Source organism: Hydra vulgaris, chromosome 05, assembly GCF_038396675.1.
Source record: "Hydra vulgaris chromosome 05, alternate assembly HydraT2T_AEP".
NCBI classification, from domain to species: Eukaryota; Metazoa; Cnidaria; class Hydrozoa; order Anthoathecata; family Hydridae; genus Hydra; species Hydra vulgaris.
This window is the reverse complement of record NC_088924.1, coordinates 22,736,918-22,760,964: the sequence shown is the minus strand read 5'-3', so window position 1 is coordinate 22,760,964 and position 24,047 is coordinate 22,736,918. Positions and strand designations below refer to the sequence as shown.

General features: G+C 25.8%; 1 protein-coding gene across 1 annotated transcript; it reads right to left on the bottom strand.

Annotated features, from left to right (window-relative positions):
- Positions 1-948: 948 nt before the first annotated feature.
- LOC136071900 (phosphatidate cytidylyltransferase 1-like) lies at positions 949-22,049 on the bottom strand. The gene is made up of 16 exons (XM_065797676.1): positions 21,469-22,049; positions 20,368-20,435; positions 8,537-8,633; positions 7,753-7,850; positions 7,507-7,585; positions 7,350-7,410; positions 6,478-6,536; positions 6,235-6,317; positions 6,103-6,158; positions 5,879-5,910; positions 4,904-4,972; positions 4,666-4,713; positions 4,226-4,378; positions 2,373-2,519; positions 2,135-2,238; positions 949-1,071 (listed from the first exon to the last, which is right to left on the bottom strand). The coding sequence occupies exons 1-16, from the start codon at positions 21,529-21,531 to the stop codon at positions 954-956; spliced, it is 1,335 nt and encodes a 444-aa protein (XP_065653748.1). The 5' UTR covers positions 21,532-22,049; the 3' UTR covers positions 949-953.
- Positions 22,050-24,047: the final 1,998 nt, after the last annotated feature.

Here is a 24,047-nt window from a genome sequence, read left to right as displayed (position 1 = left end):
AACTTAAAAATAATCTCGGCGATAGAAAAAACAGGAGCCGAGATAAATCTTTGTCATGTTTAGTTTTATTTATTAAACATAATAAAAAATAGTTAAAATAAAAATTAACGAAAAACTTTATAAAGCAAAAAAAACCTTTTTTTATGAAATGTTAAAAAAACTGAACATATAATTTTTGTTATAAGTTACACATGAATGCATTTATCTAATAATGCATTAATGCATGCATCATTTACTTATCTAATAATTGATTCGATTAAACATGGCAAACAATAAATAATTAAGCGCCAAAACAACAAAAAACAAGGTAATAAAACCAGTGTTAAAACAACAAAAACAAGTTAATACAACATTATATTTACTACTAACAGCAGTAGGACCTCAAAGCGAAGTAATATAAGATGATGGGAGAACAAAAATATCTAGAATAAGGGTCAAAAATTATAACGACAAATGACACGGGAAAAAAAATAAACTTAGTATGATTGAGTTTATACTTTGTTTGAATAGGCAAAATACAAAAGCATATACTCGCATTAAAGTCCTTAATTCAATATTGATATTAAAAAAATGCCTATAATATAAATATAAATTAAAAAATGTTAACAAATAGACGTTATATATACAAATATTTTACAAATCATGAAATATGCTCATCATGTTCTGACCTAGTATTTAATGCATTGTGGATTCGAAAAAAACATCAAACCAATATATATATATATATATATATATATATATATATATATATATATATATATATATATATATATATACATACATACATATATACACACATATATATACATATATATATATACACACATTTATATATACACACACATATATATATATATATATATATATATATATATATATATATATATATATATATATATATATATATATATATATATATATATATATATATATATATCTGTGTGTGTATATATTTATGGATTGATAAGTCCGTTAGCATGCAACATATCACGAAGCTTATGATAAAACTGCACTTGGTCGCGCGGTTCCATGAAGAGAACTTGTTTTAAAAGCTTGTTGGGGTTGTAAGCACTAAATAAAAAAATTTCAGTAAATAGAGCGTCATAATAAAATTAATATAGAGATCAAAGATAATAATATACAAAAAAAAATTCTTTAATTATTAAAGATTAATATTTTCTATTTGTTATAACATAAGTTCGTTTTTTTCTTTCGTCAAGATTAACTCAAAAGTCATTGTATTGCAAAATCAAGACAGAAAAATTTAGATAAAATTTGATAACAACAATGAGGGATAACGAGATAAAGCTTGGTTAATTAGATCAGAAATAGCATCAAAAAAAGTGCAGTCTTGTCAAGAAGGTCAAGAAGAAGAACGGTTAAGAACAAAAAGAAAGGTGATTGAGCAAAGAGGTACCAAACAAAAACATAAGATTCAATCGGCAAAAAGTTACTTTGAAGACAACAAACATTTGTAAGAGATAGATATGAATTTTTAAGTTTATTATTTTTAGTAATTATAGTTGTTTTAAATTATAAGAGAACTGGACTCTATCATAGATAGTACATGGCAGCCTAAGCTTTGCAGTTACTTCAGTTCTACTAACTAACCCAAAGTGGTAACAAAAGCCTTTTTATGTGGCTCCAAGATAGAACACCAAAAGCTCTAACATATAAACAATCCATACGCAATATGGCACTGTTAATACTTATTCATTTTACAACTGTTGGTGGAGTCAGCCTCTCTGAGAGCCGGCACAGAGTTCAGGAAAACTTACTAACAGTTGGCAACCAACCCAAAAAACTATTGAGGTTATATTATATTATTAAATATTTATTATAACTTAAAAAAAAGTGTTTTAAAACTTTTAACATTTTCTGACTGTTCAATCAAAATGACGCTGAGGTGAATTAAATTTTTATTGTTCAAGAATTTATAGCTAAATTTATTATAGTTACAACGTAAATATAATTATAATCTAATCTTATTGGGTTTTAATGATACAATGGTAAATAAAATGGTAAGTTAAATGTCATAAATAAAAAACAAAAATGTTCTTATATGAAATGATTTCTGAAATTTTTTATGAAGCTATCGATAAACTCATTATTCTATAAAAAAAATTTGATTTACCTGACAACACTTGCAATGTACACATTAACAAAACAGCCCATCAAAAATTGACAATCAAATCTGTCCATAATACCCCCGTGGCCTGGTATTGTGTCTGAAAAATCCTAAGAAAAAAAATTAATAAGATATTTTCGGTATACAAAAACATTTTAATCATAATTTTCATTTGCTTAAAGGAAGTAAAATAAAATGATAAAAAAATCCTAGAAATTTCAAAGAATAAAAAAATGAATCAAACCTTGATTTTAAATGCTCTTTTAAATCCACTTGCAAAAAATCCACCAAACGGAGCAATGAGAGAACTAAATGTTGCTAACACAATTCCATGATACATCATTGGGTACATCCAAACTTCAGTATTATTTGCTGCTAAATGTATGCCCAACTAAAAACAACAACTTTGAATTTACTTCCTTTTTTTTTTTAAATTACACTGGTCACAAATTTAAACAATTAAGTGCTGTAACTACAGAAATGTTGTTCAAAAAAATTAATTGGAATAAAAAAATCATTGGAAATATAAGAAATATTGATGTTTTTCTTATATTTCTCAAAGTTCAAAACTTAAACTGACAATATTTAAACAGAACATTACTATAAATGTTATAAAGACACTTCTAAGGATATTTGGACTGAAATAAAAGTCCTCTGCATTACACTGTTTTTTTTTTTCTTGCCTTTCTCTTATACTCTACATCTGGGGTATCTCTCACCACCATCAAGCAGAAGTCTGCTAGAATTGCAAAACTCCATTTTCCCTGATACTTGTTTTCCATTGTTGCTTTGTCCTGATGGAAACATTCACAATGTTTGTGGCTAACTGCGCATTTATAAAGAAAGAAGTATAAATGAGAGCACAGAACGTGAATCTTTAATAACATGTTGCAGCCTAACTTTTGGTAAACTAAGAAAAAGTCTCATTCACAAGATCTTCATAAGTATTTGCTTTATTGTTTTCCAAAAAATCCCTAACCACAATTTTGAAGAATTTTGAGGTATTCTTCTCAAAAACCTGGTAGATCTGACATAGATGTTCATCTTTCAGAATTTCATATATTAGTGGACCAGTAAACACATCAAACTAAAGGAAGATGTGTTTACTTCTTGAGGTATTTGTAAGCCTGACCATCTTAGTTCATTGCCTTTACAAAATATTTTATAAGTCCTAACTTTATATGTAATGGTGGTAACAAACCTTTTTGAGGTCCACTAATAGAGTGTGCTGCAAACTTTTTTTTCTGAACTAAGAGACTTCAGGGAGGGTCACAGAAAAAGCACACAAACTCTTGTACTCAATATTGAGTTAATTCATTAGTTGTTTGATTAAAAATAAAAATTATGAGTGCTATTTACACACTTTCTATTTTTTAAGGCATTTCTGTATACTGAATGATAACTGACATAAAACACTAATCAAAAGTTTATCTGTGATTGTCTCATAATAGAGGAAGATTTTTAATAAATGATGACTCAGCTCAAACTTAGAGGAAGCTAATAATTGAAAAGGAATCAAGATTTGTTGAGTTTTGCATTTTTGTAATGAAGTAAGATGTTTATAAATATGAGAAGCCTTATCTGAATTTAAATGTTTTGAAATCCTTGTTGTGTAGTATCTAGTGGTTTTACCAATATATCTGGCATTACAGCTGGAGCATACAAATTTATAAACAACAAAGGATTTTAAATTTAGGGGTTAGGGGTCTTTTGATGAAAGCATACTACTTATTTCAAAAAGTGTGAGAACTAGTCTTGCTTTTATGTTATCTTTACAATATCTTTAAATATTTAATTGATGTTGAAGTGTATTTGAAAGTTGGTATAACTTAAAAAAAATTTGTCTTTTTGTAACTTCAATAGCAATACTATTTAACTGTTTATCCTTTATATTAAAATACCTTTAATGATTTATATCTCAACTGTTGTATCTCCTCCTCCTGAGTGAGAACTTGTACCATCTATTTTCTGTCTATTAAATACTAAACCTAAGTAACTAGGTTTTTTCCATTTGATTTAATTTAATACTTTTACATAAAGTAACAATTTTCAGACTTAAAAAAAAAACAAAAAACATTTTTTAAAAGCTTTAAATACCACAGCTAAAATATTTGACAGTCCATCTTGAAAACTCGCAGGCATTGAGTTGAAAACTTGAAGAGCTGATGGGTGAGGAGTAAATTGATACGAAAGCTGAAACATAGGAGAGGGAGAGCAATCCATGGTGGCTGCCAAAGAGCTTGATTCAAACTAAAAATATAAAATATGTACAGGTAAATTATAATAATAACTACAAAATAAAATTTAAAAATATATAAAGCATACTTTCAATAAATAAAATTTTTTTAATTTTTTCATAAATCAAAAATTAAAGGTATTTCTTATTTGATCTTAAATCTTTACATGTTGGACTTCAAAATTATTTAAAAATATTGCCAACTATATGCTGATCTCTAACAGACTTTTCCTAAAATGAGAGGACTGCTTGCAGTGGACCATAAAAAATTTACTTGTGGTAAAAAATAAGAGAATATGACCTGTGGTGGGCAGTAGAAATATTGATAATTGCACATCAGTTCTGATACCTGAACAAAATAATTAAATATATTAAAAGATATATTTTTAGTATTTTTAGTCTTTAGTATTTAGATATATTTTTAGTATTTTCAATAATTTCTTTGATTATTAAAGTTTAAACTTTAATAAATAAATGAAATAAAACAAAATGAAGAAATAAATGATAAATAAAGAAATAAATAAAACTGCTGACGTTACCACTAATCCAAAAACAACAGTTGAAAACCATCCACCAATAAAACCTTCCCAAGTCTTTTTTGGAGATAGCTAATAAAATAAATTTTGTAATTTGATTTTTCAGATTGCAATTAATTAAAAGATTAAATGAGGATCTTCAACACCCCCCCCCTCCTCCCCTCATTAAGATTAACTAACTTTAATACTATAAATAACTTTGTATTTAATCTCAATCTCATATTCATTTAATGTTAATTCTATTTGCTAATAGAAACTAAATGATCAACAAACAATTTTTTAAGAATATATGTTTTCAAAATGAAACTTTTGTTTCCTGAGAACAGTATATTTTACAACAGCATTTAGTATTTAATTAACATTCAATAGAGAATATAAAGTATATTATACACGATTTTGTATTTATAAAGCGTATTTTATATATATATATATATATATATATTATATATATATATATATATATATATATATATATATATATATATATATACCAAGAGTCAATCCAACATTTTTTTGGTATTTGAGAAACTACCTTTCAGCCATGCAACAAACTCTTAACATTTATATGTTTATAGTTATGCCAAATAAGGATGCTTTGCCAAAAACTTGCAATGATTGGAGCCTGGGAACAAAAAAGACCTAAAATTTTGGCCACCAAGTCTATAAGAAATTGTACCTAATTTGTACTTTTAAAAGTACAAATTAAGTAAATAACCTAACACTATTTAAAAGTTTAAACAGGTTTTAAAGTTATTTACTTAACCTTTTTGAGCGTAAACAAATTTAAAGTTTGACAACTTTAAAGGTTAATAAATTTTTTTCCCAAAATAAAAAGAGAGGAATTTTTTAAAAAATGTTTCATTTACAACTTTTGTTAAATAAAAGTATGATTTGTACATAAAAATTTAACTAATCATTATGGTTATAAAATAATGTCATAAATTTTTTCTCTGAGATTTTAATACAAGTTAAAGGTACCTTAATCAGCTGTGTTTTTCCAAAAAAAAAACCTAAAAATAAAACAATAAACAATTTGCATTTTGTATCAAAAACAATACTTATGTTAATAACTTTTAGATGCAGTTTTGTTAAATATATATATATATATATTATATATATATATATATATATATATATATATATATATATATATATATATATATATATATATATATATATATATATAGGTAAAATAAACTAACCAAAAACATATGCCATTATATCGTTGCAGATGACTAGTGACACAGGAAGTAAAAACCTTAAAAAAAAAAAATAGAACACACTCACATACACACTCACAAAACATTATGAATCAGCATGAAGTCAACATTTACCATATAAGGCCTGTCATTAAATTTTGTGTAATGAGGTGACCAGGAGTAAGAATAATCAGTAGAGTGAGTTGATACCAGCCAAACTATTTGTCGCCAAAAAGAAAAGAAAATTACTAAATTTTAGATAAATCTATTGAACAAAATTTCTCTAAATTTAAATAATGTAGACAAGACTAATTCCTCTTTTAAAAAAAAAACCAAAGGAACTATTTTTAATGTACAAAATTTACAAAAAATTCTTACCAATGCAAACTGAACCTTGTAATAATTTTTTCTCAAACTCAAAACAAACAGCATAATACCTGAAAGACAAATCTTTTAAAGATTAAATAAAATAACAAAAAGGTTTTAGTATTTATTTTTACAAAATATAATGTTAAAGTTCAACAAAAGACCTTGCTATATAATATTTTTTACAACAAATAATTTGTTTTGGCTGTAAAAAAATGCATATTTACCCCACAAAATTACTACATAAAAATTACAAAAAACGATTTATTAACTGAATAAATAAGCTTTTGATAAGAAAATATTGAATATAATAATGCATTGTAAAAGATTATGTGTAGTTAGCTGATATTTAAACAGCTAAATAGCTTTTAAATCAGTAAATTTCACAAAAGTAATTTTTTAAAGTTTTGTTTATTTGTAAGTTTTTTCAAGCCAAATTTTATCACAGTAAATACTAAAAACAACAAACTGTATAGGGAAGTTATTTAAACTAATGCTCCCTCTGAATCAGAACAGTAATTTGTATTTGCTGTAAAAACAGATAAACTAGAACTTTGTATTTGGCACAAATGCAACACATAATTTACTATCTTGCCAGATAAAGGATATTTAAACTCTCAGGGTTATATACAAATAGTACAAATGTTTAGATGCTTGGTGGCACTCAATGCCCTTTCTCGCCAGATAGCGTCTCCAATGGACCTCAAATAGTTTTCAGTTATTAAACTTTGATGAAAAATTGACTATTCAACTTAATTCAAAATTTTGACTGTGTTCATTTATAATACAACAAAATCTGACAAAAAACCACAAACATTAATTTTACATCTTACTGAAAGCCAACCAAACAAAAAAAAACTTAAATCAAATGTACAATAATTTACCTGTTGTGTAGAGAAGAAAAGATATCAGTCTATGATGTTGAAGCAGAAACATAAACAAGTCCTTAAATAATAGAGATTTTATTTACAACAAAAAGCGTCCTAATAACTTTCACTTTTGAAAGTTTTTAAACCAACAAAGCAAAATTCATTAACGAACCCTTTTCTGCATAAACTCTGCAAAGTACTCAGTTATAAGTTGTCCATAAAAGAAGTAATTTGTAGAACCCAAGAAATACCTAAATGTTGAAAAAATAAAGGTTTTGTAAGCATTAATTCCATCATTTTCTCAATTTAGTAATAAATATGTAAGTAAATTTTAAAAATAGTAATCAAAAAGAGAAAAATGTTTTATTTATAAAACTTATTACAATTTTAAAAATAATGATATTTAAAGTTCTCTCACCAACTAAGAGTTCGAAACCAAGGTAGATTATATTTCTTAAAGTGTAAATTTCCTACAGATATAATTTCATGGTAGCATTTGACTTGCAGCGATATTACCTGAAGATTAATATTTTCATTTTTATTCATTAAAATCTATTACTATCTAAATAGCACTATAATTAAAAATAATAATAATTGTAGCATTAAATAATAATAATAATAAAAAATAATAATTGTAACATTGATAAAAATATTATTTTATTTTATCTCTTTTTCTTTCTCTCTCTCATATACACACACACGTGCGTGCTTGTCATGATCTTCTGGAAAGCTGCAAGTTGGTGGCAACTGCAATTAAATTCTTATATCTGTTGCACTCTTTCATCAACAAATGCCATGAGTTAGCAAATCACTGCTAGACACCTTGCTTTTTTATTCTTCTTTCAGTATATATATCAACTGAGAGTTTGAATTTTGGACTATGACTATTTTGGCTGTATTTAAAACTTCTTGGCATAATGCCCTAATTTTAGAATGCATTGTATTGGATCCATCCTAGTAACTGCAACTACTACAATGGCCTGGTAAAATCTAATCACTAATACACTTATACTTGTGAACAGATCAAGATGCATGCTTACATAACCATCACTTATACTTGTGAACAAATCAAGATGCATGCTAACACAACCATTTTAATTATTAATTTAAAATTAAATAATTAAAAAAAAAGAAAAATTGAAAGTATAAGAATAAATATTACCAAAATAAATGTACAAAATTTAATTGATTTCTTAACTTACGAGCAGTATAATTGCAGGGGGACCACAAATAATAATTACATAAAATCCACTAATCATCACAATAGTAAAAAAACTGCGGATCCACCAATTTTTCCATCTAAAAATAAACATTATAAACTATATATAACAAATATAAACCAACAAGTATAGGTATCAATAAAATTGTGTTTCAAGTTCAATTTTTTGATCTAAAAATAAACAACAAATATGGCTATCAATAAAACTGTATTACATACTCAACTTTTACATCTAAAAATAAACAACAAATATAGCTATCAAAAAAATTGTGTTTCATGTTCAATTGAAAAAATCCTTAATCCTAAAGATTTGTCAATTTCAAACTTTTAAAAAATAGAAATTTGATTCAATTTTCTGAAACTAAAAAGGTATTCAGATTCAAATAAAAAAACTAGAAGTTTTGTTTTTTTAAGAAGTTTAAAATGAACAATTAGAAAGAAAAAAAATTTTAAACCCCTAATGGAGTTTTTTAATATTCTTAAAAATGTTCTATACAAAAAAAAAAAAAAAAATATTGGCCTAAAGCGTTCGTTATATAACATTAAGGGATAAAAAGTGCACATAAAAATCAACTTTTCTGGTTGATTAATAAGAGAATTTTAGGAAGAAAATTGAATATTTTAATAAAAATAACATCAAAATTCTGAATTTTTTCATAAAGTTTTGCTTTGATGCTTGTGCATATAAGTTATTATTGGGTCCATACTAAACCATATACGATTCAAAAACTACAAAATAAGGACTTTACTTTGCCACATTGCTTATGTTGGCCCAACAAGCTTTTTTGTGAAAAAAAAAACCTTAAAAAAAAAGACCCTCATTTTGAGGGTCTAAAGACTTTCTTTTTTTTTTCAAGGTCAAAGAGTTTAGTTTTTCACTTGATGCATTTCAATGCATACATAAGTATTTAGAATGTCTTCTATTTAAACACTTTTTACAAAATCTTCCTTTTCTTTATTTTTCTGCAACTAATGAATTGGAGCCCAGCCAAATTCTTTTAAGGCAAATGACTTTTCTTGATAGTTTTTCCCCTAAGTATCTGAGATGTTTATTGTTATCTTCCATTCTTTCTTCTCCCCAAGATTTTAAACAAAATGAATCATTTATTTAATCAGCTATAAGTAAGAACTTTGTGCAGTATCAGAGTTATACATACCAAACAAAATTATTGTAAAAACAAGATGTTCAGCATCTGACACATCTGTTTATATAATTGAACATTTATATTTAGCCAGAAGACATTACATTCAGGAAGAAGCAAACCATACTTTTCAACTAACTTGTGGTCTGTTTTTTTTGTTTTTTTTAAACATCTTTGCATCCAACAAGGCTGCAAGCAACCACTAATTAAAGTTGGAAGTTACTGGAAGAGAAAAGATGAAGATTGTAGAGCAAGATAACGATTGATGGACAACTTAAAGGATTGCAAATTATATGAATCAGGAAAGCAAGATGAAGGAAGCAAATTCCAAAGAACTGATGTTCGAGGAAAAAAACTAGACCAATAAGCGTTTTTAGAGCACTTAGGAACAGTCACAGAAAAAGGATGACACTTAATTGAATGACGAGTAACACGAGAATGAATTTTAGTAGATGGCACTAGAGACACTAGCTCTTTAGAGCATTGCCCATTATAGTATTTGTAGAAAAGAGAAAGAGAAGCAACATTACAACGATGTGATAATAATTGGAGGTTGGCTGCAAGAGCAGGTCCAACTATGTTTACAATGCGTTTTTGCACCTTGTCTAAAAGAGAAAGGGCATCATTAAAAGATCCGCCCCAGATATGGCAACACTATTCCATATAAGGCTGGATTTGAGATTAATAGAGATAGAGAATAGAATCCGAAGTAAGAAAGTGACGAGCTCGATAAAGAGATGCAACCTTAGCAATGCTAATTTTGCAACTGATTTGATATATGGTTTCCAAGAAAGATTAGAAGTAAGAGTTAATCCTAGAAGATGAAAAGTAGATGACTCATCGAGTACATCACCGTTCATAAATATAGGAAGATCTAACTTATTGCAATAACGATTGGCTGAAAAAAATTGAGTTTTATCTGTATTAAAGTTCACCAGCCACTGTGAGCCCCATGCTGTAGCAGAAGTGAGATTCTTTTCAAGCTCAAATGCCCCCTCCAAGCAATCAGAGAGTGTTGTTTTCTTATCATGACAAGAGTAAATGGTAGTATCATCAGCAAACAATGCCACCTTAGATGTGAGAATATCTGGAAGATCGTTAATGTAAATTAAAAAGAGTATAGGGCCAAGGATAGAACATTGAAGGAACCCCTGAAGTTACAGAATAAGAAGAAGAGTGCTGTCCATCGAGGACAACTTTTATACTACAATTGGAAAGGAAGGATTCAATAATCTTAAAGGTGTTGCCAGATACACCATAAGAAGAAAGCTTATGGAGAAGACCAGCATGCCAAACTTTATCAAAAGCTTTTTTTGATAAAGTTTTTTTTTGAAATGTCAAGAGCGATGGCCTTAACCTCTCCACCTTTATCTAATGCACGATAAAACCTATCAGTTATTACTGTTAGCAAATCAGCTGTAGAAGGAGAAGATCAAAATCCATATTGATGGTCAGAAAGTAAGTTATTAGATTCAAGATGAGAAATTAAGTGTTTCTTAATTAAAGATTTAAAAACCTTACTTATGATAGGAAGAAGACTAATGGGACGGTAGTTAGACGAATCAGATCGCTCTCCAGAATTTTTAAAGATAGGGATAACAGATGTCGCTTTCTAGTTTATAATATTATAAAGAAATCTTTTAGCAACATTTGCAGGTGTTGTATTTCTTCCTTGTCTAGTGGAACCTGCAATCACATTTCACTCTTATTTAAACCTAATAGTTTATTGTGTAATTTATTGTTCTATTTGTCTTAGATTCTGTTTAAGTTAAGACACTTGCAGCCATGTGAACAACTACCACCATAAAATGATCAAAGTCTCTGAGCAAACCATGAAATACTAGAATGGACCTAATATTTGATTTTCAATTATTGCTTTGACCAAGTCTAATGTCAAAACATTTACACCTACTCCATACTGCAGTAAAAAAGGACTTCATTACGAACACCCAAAACCCTAACTTCACCCAAATTTGTAAAGCACTAATACTTTTGAAGAAATAATATGGATAGTGAGAGATGTGAATTCAATACCAAATAATATAACAAATTTAAAATAAAACATATAAAACATATATATATATATATATATATATATATATATATATATATATATATATATATACATATATATATAATAACATAAATATATAGACTAAAACATAAACAAAGTTTTTTTTTTAATAAAAATGACAAAAGTTAATAGACTAAAATATAAATAATAATATAAAAAATAAAAATTATTATATTCTAATAGAAAACCACAAAATACTCAACTACACTACCAATGTGATTAATGCTGTTAGATAAAACTTTATTATAAATTCAATAATTTGCTAAAATTGGTACTTGTTGGCTAAATAAAATTAAGTCAATAAGATATAGAAATCTATATAAAAAATTATAAAAACAACATAACACAGAGTTAAATTCACTGATAGATACCTAGATCGGATGTTGCTAACCACTCAAAAAAAACAGCTTTTAAATAAAATATAACAATAACGACAAAAACAGTAAACAAAACCACTACAATGTCAAACACCAAAAACTAGGTAGAGCAGGAAATATATATATATATATATATATATATATATATATATATATATATATATATATATATATATATATATATATATATATGTATGTATGTATGTATGTATGTATGTATGTATGTATGTATGTATGTATGTATGTATGTATATATATATATATATACATATATATATATATATATACATATATATATATATATATATATATATATTATATATATATATATATATATATATATATATATATATATATATACATATGTATATATATATATATATATATATATGTATATATATATATATATATATATATATATATATATATATATATATATATATATATATATATATGTATAAAAAATGACAACATAATAAATAAACATTTTTACATATATACACACATATATACATACATGCATATACACATACATATAAATATACACACACATACCTATGGTTGTCGAAGTAAGTATTGCATGTTCCAGTACAATAGAGTCAAGTATTACTAGAAATCAGCGTAAAAATTCTATCCCTGAACCATATCTAGACAACCCACTCATACTTCAAATTACCTATGGTAGATTTAACATCTATACATAGGATTTACATTATCTTCTGGTTCTAAATGTTAGCTTAGACATATTCCAGAAACCAACATATTCTCCTGTTGAAGAAGCAATTATGTAGTAATTGTATCTATATATTTTAGTCATATTACTAGAAACCAGTGTAAAAAATTTATCCCTGAACCATACCCAGCCAACTCAGTCATACTTCAAATATGATGGATTAACCATCCATACATAGAATTTATATTATCTTCTGGTTTTAAAAGCTAGCTCAGACATGTTCCAGAAACAAACATTTTCCGTGGAGACAGCAATTATGTATGTAACCGTAGTTCTGTTGCTTAGGTACACATAAAAAATAAATAAATAGGGAAACACACACAAAAGTAGTATCGTATTATAGCAATCAAACAAAGACATTTATTTAGGACAGTTCAAATAAAGTTTTGCCACAAGATGTTTGAGACTATTTATGCATAAGAGTGTTTTGATGCTGTGCATATGTATGTACTGTGAAAAAATGTTGGAGTATAATAATAGTCTTTGCTCACTAGTCAAAAATTTTATCCAACAGAGATAGATAAATATTTTTGTTAAATTTGATGCAGGCAATCTGTGGTGCTTGAACTAGACCGAGCAATGATGAATTTTTTTTTATAAAGGACGATAAGTAAATATTAAATCACATAGTCTTTTTTGAAAGGTCATAAAGATCACAATATGCACTTCCAAAACTTTGAAAAAAAAGCTTTTCACACTGTAGACAAGAATATTTACTTTAACAAGATACTTTAATATTTCCATCTTTCTTTAAAATATTGTACACCCTTGTTAAACACAGAATAAAGACTTATAAAATATTTACATTTGATTCTTTCCCTATTAAAATCACAAGTGATCTTTGAGCAAACTTAGAGTCTAAGTGTTGTTATTCCCACAATGTAGCACTTTCATATTTTAGAATCTTAAAAAGGCCAAACATTGCTATAACAATGCTGCTTGTATTAACATACGTGATCAGGCACAGTTTGCCTCACTACGTATATCGTATTTTGTTTTGACAACTTGACAATGGCCTAATTTGACAATTTGTACATTTTAAAAATGCGCTAAAAAAGCAAAATTAAAATAAAGAAATTTAAAACAAAAACAATCATAAACTAAGAAAAAAAAAAGAAATCTTACAGAATGAGAAAATAAATTAAAAAATTCAAAATATAAATATATATACCAAGCTTTCTCAGGAGAAACGTGCGGTCAAATGCTTTATATGACCACATGCATAATATTTTGTTTTGACAACTTGGCCACGGCTTCTTGCATGTTTTAAGTTAAATAATTAACTGAATAAATAAATGTAAACTTATAACTTAAATTAAACATAAACCAACTATGAACTGGAAATAAAAAAAAACAACTAAAAATACACTAAAAATATAAAATTAAACTAAAAAAAAAATAATATTTTTACAAATGATAAAATGAATAAAAAATAAACTAGAAAAAATAAAAGCATTACATTAATATGTTTTTAATTTAATTTAAAAGCGTTTCAGTGAAAAAATTGTAGTTTCAAAGTTATTTAATTCAAGCTTTGAAACTTTGAAACTTAATTATTGAAAAATTTGAAACTTTGATATTTTTAATGCCTACAATGGAAATAAAACATTAAAAAAAAAATATCTGTTAGCAGGAATTGAACCCTCATCCAATGCAGACATGACAGTTGCATCTCATAAGAGATTAATCAGCCTAAGCAATACATGAACATGGCAATACAGGAAAAATCATAAGCTTATATTAATTGAATTAATTAAAATTAGCTTTATATTAATTATATTAATTGAAACGCTTTGAAATTGAATTAAGTTTGAACTATTAGTTGGGATGCTTCTAAATTAAAAAATGTATTAGTTTTATGCTTTTATTTTCTCTGGTTTATCCTTTATTTATTTTATCATTCATTAAGTTTATTTCTCTTTTCAATTTATGGTTTTATTTTCTCTTTAAATTAGTTTAGTTTTTCCAGCTCATTTTTTAAAACATGCAAACTATTATTACATACAAAAAGACATGGCTAAGTTATCAAAAAAAATAAAAAAAATAAAAAAATATATATATATATATAGAGAGAGAGAGAGAGAGAGAGAGAGAGAGAGAGTATGCGTGGTGTGCGACTGCACGCATCTTGTTTGCGACTGCACGCATTTCCTTAGTAGGCTTGATATATATATATATATATACACATATCGAGTCTTCCCAGGAAGGGCATACGGTCGCACACCTTGTTCGTCCACGTTTAAAGTAACTTTTTCAGATGGCTTCGCATCTTTTAACTTATAAAGAGTTTCAATAACTCATGGCTAAAAAATAAACTTATCTACTAAGAAAAAAAAAAACAGTCCTAAAAAAAAGGAAACAAAATTGTGACGAAATTTCAAGTTTAATTGAATAAACTAGAAATTTTAATAATTAAAAAAAATAAATACATAAATTTTTTTTTAATAAAATTTTTTTTTTATAAAATTAATAGAACTTTTGTATTCTTTTGTTTAGAGTCATTGTTGAAAAAAACATTACCTTTTATAACGATTTAACAACAATTGAAAGTTTTGATATACAATTTGCTCACGGTTTTTTATCAGTCCATATAATTAAGAAACTAATTTTGCTATGTACACTAGAACTATGAGAAATTTTGTTAATTTTTTTTCTTACATTTATTTGTTTTGTACATCTTTTCGCTTTTAAAAATGTTTTTGCTATATTTGACATTTTTTTCTCAATACTTATATAGTAAGAAAATAAATTGTTATTTATTTGTAAAATATATTATTAAATTTGTAAATTTTGTAATGACAGAATAAGTTAAATATAAGATAACAAATATATTATTAAAGTTTCTTTAATAATGTATTTGCCGCATTTAATCCATGTCTGAAATTGTTTCTCTTATATTGCCCAATTCCAAATGTTAAAACAAATTACTAGAAATAATGAACATAACGATTGCTCTGTTTATAAAAATATATTTAAAAACTTAAAAAAAAGTTTTAAATAGGCTCCTAAAAATTTTGTTAAAAAAGTTCAGTAAATACACTAGCCCACAAGATTTTGGAGCATCGTTTTAATTTTTTTACATGAAAAACTTGCTTAAAAAAATAATTTTTTTTTACAAAAAAATAGCAATTAGTTTCTCACTTTCCTGTAAATTGATAAAAACAGTAAAGTTTAGCAAAAACATTAGAAAAACAAATTTAAAAATTTTTCATGTTTCTAGCGCTTCTAGTTTCAAATTATAAAGTATTTCCTTAATATACTGACTGAAAAAAATTGTATATCAAAAAAAAAATTTTTTTCATCATATTCTTATCTACTTTTTCCCTCAACTTGAATAAATTTTGGTAGTGGAAAATAACAAACGCCCTAAAAATAAGATATCAAAAAGAGTAAAATATTTAGGTATATTATTTTTTTGACAACAATTTAAGCTTTATTTAATTAAGTTTTTCTATTTTGTATAGCCTTCGGATCATTTTTTTTTAGCTGTTGCGCTGTTGCAACTGATTCAATTCTAGCTTCTAAATTAATTGTTAAATTAATTTAGAAGCTAGAATTGAATCAGTTGCAACAGCGCAAGCATTTAATACACTAAAAGACCATAAAACAAATTTTCCAAATAAACTCCCTTGTAGACTACTGGTACCTTCAAAAGGTGAACTAGGGCACATTAGTAAAACTAAACTAGACAAAATAAAATATCTAAAATTAGTAATAAAAATGAATGCACATTTATACAATTTGATATTAATGATTTTTACACCTCAATTACAGCAGAAATTTTAGATAAAATAATAGAATTTGGGAAATTTCAAACAGAAATTACAGAAAACAGTATTTGTCTTAGAAAAAAACATTATGCCAACCACAAACAATTTTTTGAACATAAAAAAAAACTCAAAAGAGACTTCTTTTCTTTTCTAATTTAGCATTTTTTTTTCGCCATTCTTAAAAAGTAATGTTTTGTCTAAGCTTTTTTATTCAGGGTCATAAAGTACATCATGCTAAATTTATTTTTTGAATAGAAGTAATATCTTTGCAGAGATTTTATTCGACATAAAGCGCTTTTAAATATAAATTACTTTAAATCTCTGTGTGGAAGCCATTATTGTTTTAAAGTTATATTTAGTTTGATTTACTAAATGGATAAAGTACATCACAGTAAATTTACCTAAAAACTAAATCAAAACAACCAGTTAAGTTACTAAAATTTGAACAAAAGAATTTTAGTCTTAAATAATTTTGCGATTGAAATTGAAAAAAAATTGAAAAATTGAAAAGAATCTTAACGCTCAATAAATATAGATTTAATTCAGCAGCGTCCGTAATACCCAGCATAGCGAGAATTGTTGCTGAAAGTTAAACGTATATCTAGCTACAGTAACAATATCAGATTTAGAACATAGTGCAAGCGAGGAAGAAAGTTTTATTTAAATAGTAAACGTTTTAAATAGTTAATTTTATTTTGTTTGTTGAAAATAGTTTTAAAAGTAGAAACACTCATTGCAAACATTAAACCAAGGATTGCTAAAGTTAAAATAAAAATTAAATTATAAAAATTTAAAATTAAAATTAATAAATTATTTTACTTCTGTTCAAAGAAATTAAAAAAAAAAAATCATTTAAGCATATTCTTTAACTTAAGGAAATATAATTTGATTTATTAAACCAAATTTTTATTGCAAAACACTTTGAATGAAAAAATGGAATGAAAACGTCTTAAAAACCATTTGAATGAAAAACTTATACTTAATACTTATACTTAAATTTTTAATAGTACACTAGGTCAAGAAACAATAAATTATAAAAAATGTGGTATCAAATGTTTTTTTGCTTTAATCCTTCTTGTTTGGTCTATAGATTATAGAATTGTATGGTCTATAGGCATGTTTTTGTGCAAATATGAAGCTTAAAGTTTTATGACGATAATATTTTAATTTATTAATTAGAACAATTTCATTTATTTATTTTCGTTTTATTTTAAATGCGCTTTATTAAGGTATAAAACTGTATAAAACAGCAATAAAAACTGTATGAAACATCAATAAAAACTGTATAAAACAGCAATAAAACAGCATCTCGAAGTTGTTTTACATTAACACAAGCTTTTTATATTGTTAAAACAACTTTGCAGTTTTTGTTGTTTTATAGCTTTTTATAATAACAATTAAATACTTTTTAAAAATAACAGGTGTTATATCATCAGCATTAACATATTAAATAGTTTACTATGACTAATTAAAGTTGTTTAAATATTGTAATGTTTGCATTTTTACTCTTACTTTTTTACTTTTACTTTTTTAATTATCATATTAAGTAAAAACAAATACTAAAAGTAGAATCTTAATAGCATTAAATATGTTACTTGCTCATTAGACTATAATTGCAACTTTAACTTATCTTATTTTAAACTCGGCCAAATCAGAATATTATAAGATAATATTTGAATATGAGAGATAATATGTTAAAAAAATAACAATTATGAAATAATGTACAAAAGATACAATTTTATAGTAATGCAAACCACACACACACACCCCGTTACCACAAAGCGGCGCAAAGAATAAGGGGGGGGGGGGGAGAAGGTTGAAGAAAAAATTTTTTTATTGCAATTAGATTTTTTTGCATTAATACAAGCCCTATACAGTGTTTACAAGAAAATTTTGAAACAAATACTACTTATTTGGATCAAGAAAATATACTAAACAAAAAATTTGAATTAATTTCTAAATGTAAACATGAAAATAAGTACCTTTTAAAAAGCTATAAAAACAAATGACTAGACTAAAATTATTCTAATTCTAAAGAAATCTTTTATGATTAATTTTTTTATCTTAATATAGTTGATGTAACTTCCTGGTTGCAAAATAATGAGTTATTACATAAATAATTATAACAATTCCCAACTTCCTGGTTGTTCAAAAACTTAAACATTCAACAAAATACATTTATATATAACATTTTTTTGTTAATTTATACAAAATAGGTTTATCTTAAACAATCATTATTTATTTTATTTAAAGCCTTTACATAAAATAAAAACTTTAGAAAAGATTTAACAATTAAAAGTTATTTGTAATGTAGCAACTTTTTTAATTGCATTTAAATTGTTAAAACATCAAAATAGCTGTGGTCAAATTGAAAAGAAAAAAAAAATGTGTGATCGCACGCCATTCCGCCATTCTTGCCCTATATATATATTGATATATAGTTTGTTATGCTTTTAAAGAGATTTATTATTTACTATGGTGTACATTCATTATTTAGTTTAAATCAAAAAAATTCAACCCAAACTTTTTTCCAAACATTTTCTTTAATATAAACACAACTTGTCTCAGTACTTGGGGATCCCTTTAATCAGGCCAAAGATGAAGAAGAAGATTCCATTGAGAACTTGTGACCAAATAGAGACAGCTCAAACGATGTGTGGTCAGCTGTATCGAATTTCTGCCAATAATTTGTTAATCCTTGGCAACAAGTCATACTTCATATTTAACCACACTTCAACTAAATGATATTTATTATTCAATTGATGTTTCTCATACACCAACAAGTGTCAAATTCAACCCCACTGCAAAATATGAAAAAAAATTACTTGTTTGGATTTACTTTTCCAATAAAGGAATACCTTCGCTAATATTCAGAGAAAGTGGCTTTGCAATCAACCAAGATGTCTGAAGATTTTTGGAGTATTCTCAGAGGAAAAGTGTATGAGAATAATTGGAAAGCTGGTATTCTTGAGAAATTGCACAGCAGAATAAAGTGTTGGTTTTCTAAAATGGAAAAATCCCTTGAACAGCACCTTTTCAAGTCAATTCGGCGCCAATTATACTATGTAAGACGCAATGGTTTGATTGAAAGAAACTAATATGCAAATAAATTGCTCGTCTAAAATACCATTTTTTTTCTTTTTTAATTAAGTTTTTATCTCCTAAACCAAAGGAGTTATGCCCCTTCAAAGTTATTACCATTTTTTAGTTATAACCCGTTATTTAAAAAATCACTACTCAAAAAAAAGAGATTTTTAAAAAGATTGGTAGATTTAGGAAAAAAGCTTAACCATGGATACTAAATTGAGATGGAATTCTCTATTCAGCATGTTAAAAAAATTCTTAAATATAAAAAACATTACTGGAAAACCGCTCATAGATATATCCAGATCAGATTTGATTTTAAAAGAAGAAAAAAAAACACATCTCAGGTATTGTTCAAGACCTTTATAATGGAAAGTTAAGTGTTATGCTATTGGGAAAATTTCACATTATTGTGCTAAAAAAAATTTTGAGTACATATTTTTAGAATAAAAACTCACATAAAAGTTTTAATGTAAACAGTGAGTTTTTATTATAAAAACATATACTTAAAACTTTTTTACCACAATAATTAGCTTAAAATAGAAAAAGTTGAGTAACTTATTTTGATAAAACAGTAATCAAACAAAGAAAAAATAGGTTTTCTTATAAGCAAAATAATTACTACTATAATTACTTGGCTTTTATTGTTTCATTAAGTTTCTGTAACTCTTGGGATGAAGACTTCTTTATTTGCGCACCATGCTAAAAGAAATGAAAATAAAATGTTAAATACTGAATAATTTAAAATTTTTTACATAAAAGCTTATATATAGATGACTAAACAGACGAAAAGTATAAAAATTTGTTGGACTATTTGTGGAAACATATGTTTTCTCATTAAAGTTAACTTAAAAACAATTTAGTAAAAAAAAAGTCTTAACAAAAAAACGCACTTGTGGATTGTAATGATTACTAACCCTGTTTTTAGTGTTAACAACAAACCAACCTTGACAACATTAAACTAATTGTGGTTGCACACTTACATAAAAACACCTACATAACAAACTTGTTTTAAGAACTTAGGTTTTAAAGCTAATGTCAAATCAGCTATCACTTTTAATTGTTATAGATAAAAGAATTCAGTTTAATTTAGCAGAACCCTTAATGCTCTTAACTGGTTTAACATGCTTTACAATAAATCAGCTAAAACTTAAGGATCAGTTAACTTTAAGGTGAATATTTAAATTTGTGTACATTTTTTTTTTGTAGATCTATAGAATTAAAAAAAAAAAAAAAGGTTAATTTTGACATCTACAATGAGATTTAATGTTTTGTAAATAGGTTCAATTTAAGTCAAGTTTTTTAAATAAAATTATAGCAAACTGTGTGAGTTGTATATGCCATTGTAATTACTATGTGTATATATGTACGTTGTAAATGTACCATGTATTTGCCATCATATCACTTCAAGAAATGTAATTGCAAGTATTTTTGAATTCGATTCTAAATCTAATCCAAATAAATCAAGAAACATAATCAGTTCCACAATTAAAAAATTAGAATTACAAAACTCATTTGAGAATTTTGGGATCAGCTAAACTTTAAAGTAAATATTTACGTTTGTGTACACTTTTTGTAGATCTATTAGAAAACATAAAATTATTAAAAAATTACTTTGACATGATAGATCTACAAAGAGATTTAAAGTTTTGTAAACAGGTTTTATTTCTTTAAAATGTAAATTTTTGTTGACATTTATAATATTTCTACATTAAAAAATTATTAATATAAAAACCTTGTTGTTTGTCTCTGAAATACTAGGTGTACGACTTTTTGGTGCTAACTCTTCATTTGACATATTCAACTAACATCAAGTGAACACTTAAAATATAATTTTTTAATTTAGTTATAACAAACATCAAATTATTACTATCTTAATTTGAGAAAAACATGAAAACATGTACTAAAATTAAAACATAAGGTTCATTAATAAAACATATGAAAAGTAATTGTATATTTAGTTAATAGAAAAAATAAATAATCAAAAAAACGTATTGTTAAAACTCATAAGATATTGATTCTATTGGTTATTTCAGCTAAGTCTACTTAATAATGCATCAAACATTTTAAACTAAGATACACTTTTTTCTAAGCAAGAACACCTTTTTTAATATTAAATCAAGTTTGATTCAAACAGTTCTATTAAGAAACCTATATTCTAAATAGGAAGTAATGAGGTTTATGAAAATACACGTATTATATACTTTATCCTTTATTATTTTGAAAAATGGGCAATACAACCGAAAAACCTCTTTAATTTATTCCTAAGTTGAGGCACAATATCTTAGAAATTAATTTTAGCAGAGCTGAACAGAGGATAGAAAAAGCTCCAAAAAAAATCGTCTAAAAATTTTTAATTGTTCAAAGTACCTAAATAACCGGAGTCAGATTTTTTTAACGAACTTTAGTAATTTTTTTTTTGTTTGTCAATTGAGAAAAACGCTAATATTCTTTTTAAATAAACTTCTTAAAAATTTTCAATATAAACTGTTAAAAATTTTCAATATTAATATCGGAATTAAAAAATGATATTATATATTCATTTTGGCAACAATAACGGTGTTAAAAAAAGTAATTATGTAATATATAATACCTCTTTTTAACACCAGAGCAAAATCAACCCGACAAGAAAATTAGATGCGCACCATACGATTTCTCGACTTATGGGATGACGTAGACGTGGACCATGTATGATTATGGTAATTATTATACTTTATTGGTATAATTATTAAGTCAAAAGTGGGCCAAATGCAGCTATTGCTTAAATGGTAAAACAACAATAAACACCTGACCAACATTTACGCTATCTCACAAAATCTTTTGTAGCCGTTATCTAATCACACATGAGGCCCACATCAAGTTTTCTCGACGAGAAGTGATAATAACTAATATCAAGTAAACAATAAAAAGTGGTTTCGGTAACTTGTTAATGTGTTGAAATACCTATGATTAGCATGGGAATCTAAATGAATTTAAACTCTCTTTGGTCGTCTAAGTAGGTCCGTCGCACAACAGGGCTACTAGAAACTTGCTTGTGGTTGTCCATTTTCAACCGAGCCATTTCAAAACGCAAAATATTATTATTGGAAATGAAAACAAGCTATTTAACAAAAAATGTTTTGTTGAAGATATGGCCAACGTGCCCTATTCGCATTGGGCCAACCTGCCTCGCCCTAAGGTTTAAAGTATAAATTCTTAATTCATTGTTACGAATCATTTATAAACATTATAAGCTTATTATGACTTAATATCTTTTAAGAATTGTTGCGTTATAAATTATTTTTTCAAAATTTTTATTGATTCAGTGACGCGATAGATAAAATCTTAATAGTTAAGGTGTTATTATTTCAATTTATCTAAATTATCTAAAAAAAAATTTTTTTTTTAGTTGAAATATAAAACTATTCTTATGGAGAAATATTTATATAACGGAAAATTTGAGGTTTTTTATTAGGTTTGAGATGGGTATTTCTGATGACAATAAAGAAATTTTGACAATTGAACTTTTAACCAATAGTTCTAAAAACATACTTATAACTGCTGCTATCTCCCACCATCTGGCCATATTGAAAGTTTTAATTCATTTTTGTGTAATAATATTTAAAAAAATAGTTTTAATGAAAAGAAACTAAATTATAGAATTGCTGACGTAAATTTAAATTGTTTTGAATATCACGCTAATAACAACATTAAAAAGTTTTACCATGACTTATTCGAACATAGAGCAATTCCACTAATTAACAAACCTACAAGAGTAACCTCAACTTCAGCTACCTTAATTGACAACATTAAAACAACTGATATCTTTAATGAAACTCTTAAAAAAGGTATAATAAAAAGTGACGTTTCCAACCCCCTATTTTTTTCTCTATTAATATTGACAACAAATTAATACAACAACATAAAAAAGTCATTATCAAACGTTTTTTCACCGATGCAAATCTAGCATCGTTTAAGGATAAATTATCTTTAATAAATTGGAATCATATAAAAAGTTCATTTGAAGCTAATGAAGTATACGATATATTCTTTCAAACATTCTATGATATATATGATGTAAATTTTCCAAAACGTGAATTTATTATAACCGATAAAAGTTTAAAGTCACCATTGGTAAAGATAATAAAAAATAAAGATAATAAAAAATAAATAAAGAAAAGAAAATAAAGATCTTAGAAATCCTCAAAAATAAAGCAAAAACTGTATATAAAGTACTTAAAAAAACCAACACCAGAAAATAAAATTATTTATAAAAATTATGCTAAAATGTTTGAAAGTCAAAGAAAAAAATTTAAAAAAAGATATTACTATGAT

Coding starts and splice junctions, on each gene's coding strand:
- LOC136071900 (XM_065797676.1), bottom strand. CDS start 21,531: ATGTCAAATGAAGAGTTAGCACCAAAAAGTCGTACACCTAGTATTTCA. Junction 6,318..6,477: donor ACAAGGTTCAGTTTGCATTG/GTAAGAATTTTT, acceptor GGCGACAAATAG/TTTGGCTGGTATCAACTCAC. Junction 5,911..6,102: donor TATAATGGCATATGTTTTTG/GTTAGTTTATTT, acceptor TTTTATTTTTAG/GTTTTTTTTTTGGAAAAACA.